Raw genomic sequence first — 4,247 nt, 5'->3', positions numbered from 1 at the left:
CAAGCTCTGTGTCTCCCAGCATGGTTATCTTGGCCCCCCCTAGAGCCCCGGACCTCCCCCATTTTCCACCAGGGGAGCTGAGGCCTGCCCAGGGTGCTCGACTCCTGGCACCTACCCAGAGCAAAGCGCTCCTGTTCTGGCCGCAGGGAGGATGCTGGCTAGGAACTGGGGGTGAGATGGAGTGGGTGCTCCGTGGCGGGCCGTTTGGTGGACTCGGAGTTAAGGTTCTGAGAGCGAGGCGGGGTGGAGGATTGGGGTGGTGGTAGAGCTGGAGTCCAGCACAGTGGCAGAGCAGTGACGAGGGGCCTTTGTGCTGTGAAACAGTACTCGGCTGCACCCAGGGTCTGCCCTGCCCTGGGTGTGAGCTGGCAGTGCTCTTGTTTAACACAAGAAAGAATGCTTGTCGTGTGCCAGCCCTGCACGCCATCCTTGTCATCTCACAAGCCAGTGAAACAGCCACTGAGGCAGGGCCACCTGCCCAGGTCACTCAGCAAGTCACAACTAGTCGGGGCTCAAACCTGCCCTTACCTGCACCTGGGGGTCATGTGGAGACCAGGGCCGGGCTATTTGCTCTTTTCACTTTGTGTGCCTTTTTAATAAAAAATGACCCACTGTCGGGGAGGCCGTTCCAACCCACAGTAGAACTGTTCTGAGACAGGTGGGAACAGGGAGCCTCATCCTGCTCCCACCGAGCGACTGGTGGCTTTGAACCACTGACTTGGCGGGTCACCACCCAACATTGAACTCAGCACCCCCCCAGGACCCCATCCCCTTTTAAAAGGAAGTTTCTGAGAAAAAATATATTCAACTAGGTTTCAAACAAAAGCTAACAAAACATTCAAAAGAGAAAGATGCTCAGATTGTTGCCCGCCCCTGTGTTGCTCTGCCCCTGCGGGCAGAGGGGGAAGCTTGGCTGAGCTGGGCCCACCTTCCCCCAGCTCAGAGAGGGAAAAGAATAAGGGGGAAAAAACCAGACTGCTTGTTAACACAGAGTCATGGGCACTGATGTAATGGGAATGCCAGCCATGAGGTGGGACCTAGAACTGTGATTTTTTTTTGTCCCTCTGTCTGTCTGCGCAGGCCCAGCTGCTATCCAAATTGCCCATCCCTGAAGGGCAAGTGATTACCATTAATCCCTCGCTGCCCGTAGAGGAGGCGGCTGAAGACTACGCCAAGAAGCTGAGAGAGGTAAGCAGCCATGCCCACACACGCCCACGGAGACTGCCACCTGTGGGCAGGGCTGTTCACACCCACCTCCCTGGGGAGGCCACTGACAGTCTTCAGTCACAGGTGAGGCTGAGTGACCCCCTCCGGGTGTCCTAGCCGTGGAGCACCGGAGTGACTGCTTACAGGAACAGAAATTCCTGCCCTCATAGTTCAGGCTGGACGTGTGAATCCAGAGCCCTGCTCTAGGGGAAGGCGCTCTCCCTGTGTCTGCTCTCCGGAAGACCCGTGTCTTCCCAGTTTCTCGTTTCCTTGGCGATCCCGCCCTGTGAGGCTTCCCGGTCTCTGTGCCTCCTCCGCTCCTTGTAGAGCTGATTGTCTTCAGACTCACCCACACGACTGCGGTCTCATCAAGCTAACTAAAAACCCCTGTTCGCAAATGAGATTCTGCTGCACAGAATTTGAGTGAAGCCAGTTCAATCCACAGCGCCCGGGGGAAGCCACTGGTGTCTCTACGTCTGATAACTGTCCCCCAGTGCCCTCTAAGGAGCCCCTCAAACACTCTCCCCAACCCAGGCCTTCCAAGGAGACTCCATCCCAGTCTTCGACCTGCTCATCCTGGGCATCGGCCCTGATGGTCACACCTGCTCGCTGTTCCCTGACCACCCGCTCTTGCAGGTGAGCGTACCAATGTGACCCCCAAGTCCCAGGCCGCAGCTTCAACTCCTTGTGGCATCTGCAGGGTGGTGCTTAGGGCTGGGGTTGGAGTGGCCTTCTGCCAACCAGCTTCACTGGGTGACCAGGAACAAACCACTGAGCCTGTGCTTCTCACCCTGTGAAAACAGGGTGCTTGACTCATCTACCTTGGCGGGTTTGATAAGGGGTGGGATCATAGACCGACTGGGCCTGGCATGGAGAGAGTATGTGGGATGAAGAAGCGATGTGCTCCCGCCTCCATCTGGGGGTTTCCTCCCACAGGAGAAGGAGAAGATTGTGGCCCCCATCAGTGACTCACCAAAGCCACCACCTCAGCGTGTGACCTTCACCCTTCCTGTGCTGAATGCAGCCCGGACTGTCATCTTTGTGGCAACTGGAGAAGGCAAGGCAGCTGTGCTGAAGGTAACAGCCAAGGGCCTGTCTCTAAAGGTCATGGTGTGGGCCCTGGGCCAGGTCGTCACGCAGAATATGACCCCAGCCATCAGGGTGCTGGAAGCATCAGGGGTCAAAGTAATTCTGTAATTCTTGGGTCTAAGGGGAGATCAGAAGTACAATTCTAGGCTACCTAGGAATGAGTGATGATGAGAGGAGATTATTAAGAAGCAGCCAGAGCTGTACTCAGAGGCAAATTCATTGCTCACAAGTTCTATGGCCATACCTCCAAGACCCTTTCTTTATCTGTTGCCTTTGGCTGCTTTTGGCGACAGCAGCACTGTGGCACGGTAGTGACAGAGACCATCTGGCCCACCGAGCCAAAGCTACTGATCATCTGGGCCTTTGAAGAAAAGGTTTACCAACCCCAGAGTTTAACTGAGGAAACCTGACAGCGAAAATGCTTTGTGCTAAGCCTTTAGCAAGAACATTGGTAGTGTGAGCCCATTCAGGGACACCACAGAACAGAAGAAAGGCCCGGTAATCCTCCGTAAAGGTTGCAGCCAAGAAAAACCCTCTGAAGCAGGTCTACTCTAACCGTGGGGTTGCTGCGAGTCAGAATCCACTCAATGGCAGCGGGTTGGGCTTGGGGTTTGGAATTAAACTGCTGCTAATTATTTGAAGCGCGCATGTCTGGGGAGCTCCTGGGGAGCTCAAGGGATTGTTTGACTACGAGCTGAAAGGTTGGCGCCTCAGAAAACAGGTCTGGCAATCTGCTTCCAAAAGGCTACAGCCAGCCCTCAAACCCCACCTCCCGAGAGCAGTTGTGCTCTGTGCAGGCGGGGTCACCGTGATTCAGAATTGACTTTGGCGTCCACCAGCCAGGAGAACAGCCAGGGCAGTGTCTACCTGGAAGGGTTTGAGAGTCTTGTCCATCAGGTGCTGGGAACTCGAGAGGGGAGCAGGGTGGCTGGGTTGCCCTAGGTCCCGCCTCCTGACCCTGACCCTGACCCTCTCCCTGCAGCGCATCCTGGAAGGCCGGGAGGAGAACCCACTGCCCGCCGCCCTGGTCCAGCCACACACGGGGACGCTATGCTGGTTCCTGGACGAGGCGGCCGCCCGCCTGCTGACCCTGCCCTTCGAGAAGCACTCTACCTTATAGTCGCTGGGCACACCCCACGACGGGGACCACAGGCACCTGAGTGGAAGGGACCTTCCGGGGCTTGGGCTGGGCTCCGTGCTCACTGCCACACTCCTGACTGTGTTTGAGCAAAGCCACATGCCACCTCCAGGAGACACGAGGGTCTGGTTGTGGCTCAGCCCCGGGACGGTGCCTCAGGACAGCCTGGATATTAAAAGAAATGGTGGTTGCAATCACATCTGTCTCCTAGTCCTTGGTGGGCGGTGAGCCTGAGAGCACCCAGCAGAAGACTCGGCCTGCCCTCCACTTCCCTGGGTGAGGGTCTTGGGAGGGTGGAACAGAATCCCCAAATGGGGGATAAGGCAGCAGAGATGTGCTTTCTCAGCGTCTAGAGGCCTAAAGTCTGGAGTTGGAGCATCGGCAGGGCTGAGCTTTTGGGGACAGGGGATGGGGGGACCTCTGGGCAAGGAGCCTAACTCCCAGCCTCTGGTGGCTCCAGGTGTCCTGGCTGTAGTGACATCTCTGATCTCTGTCTCCGTCCTCACATGAACATCCCCTCTGTCTCCTCTTTAAAGATACTGGTCCTTGGTTCCAGGTTCCATCCTAGATCCTTAATCACAACGACGCTGTTTGCACAGGCCCTTGTGCCTAGTGGCATAGTGGTTACATATTGGGCTGCCATCTGCAAGGTCCATGGTTCAAAATCAGTGGCCACTCGAGGGAGAATGATGGGGCTTTCTACTCCCGGTAACAGTTACAGTCTTGGAAACTCACAGGGCAGTTCTACCCTGTTCTATAGGGTCGCTATGAGTTGGCATCAACTTGATGGCATTGAGCTTGGGTTTTGTTTTTT

General features: G+C 56.1%; 1 protein-coding gene across 1 annotated transcript in view; it reads left to right on the top strand.

Moving 5' to 3' along the window:
* PGLS (6-phosphogluconolactonase) overlaps positions 1–3,630 on the top strand; it is a 7,275-nt gene extending 3,645 nt beyond the window's left edge. The window contains exons 2-5 of the mRNA XM_045299255.1: positions 1,042–1,188; positions 1,741–1,842; positions 2,143–2,283; positions 3,278–3,630. Coding sequence (XP_045155190.1) covers positions 1,042–1,188; positions 1,741–1,842; positions 2,143–2,283; positions 3,278–3,415 — 528 coding nt within the window. The 3' untranslated portion in view covers positions 3,416–3,630. The remainder of the gene's footprint in view (positions 1–1,041; positions 1,189–1,740; positions 1,843–2,142; positions 2,284–3,277) is intronic.
* The last annotated feature ends 617 nt before the right edge of the window (positions 3,631–4,247 follow it).

This window comes from Echinops telfairi, unplaced genomic scaffold (assembly GCF_000313985.2).
Source record: "Echinops telfairi isolate 266 unplaced genomic scaffold, ASM31398v2 ScPeMD7_7457;HRSCAF=8495, whole genome shotgun sequence".
In the NCBI taxonomy this organism is placed as follows: domain Eukaryota; kingdom Metazoa; phylum Chordata; class Mammalia; order Afrosoricida; family Tenrecidae; genus Echinops; species Echinops telfairi.
This window is presented reverse-complemented; position numbering and strand designations above follow the sequence as displayed.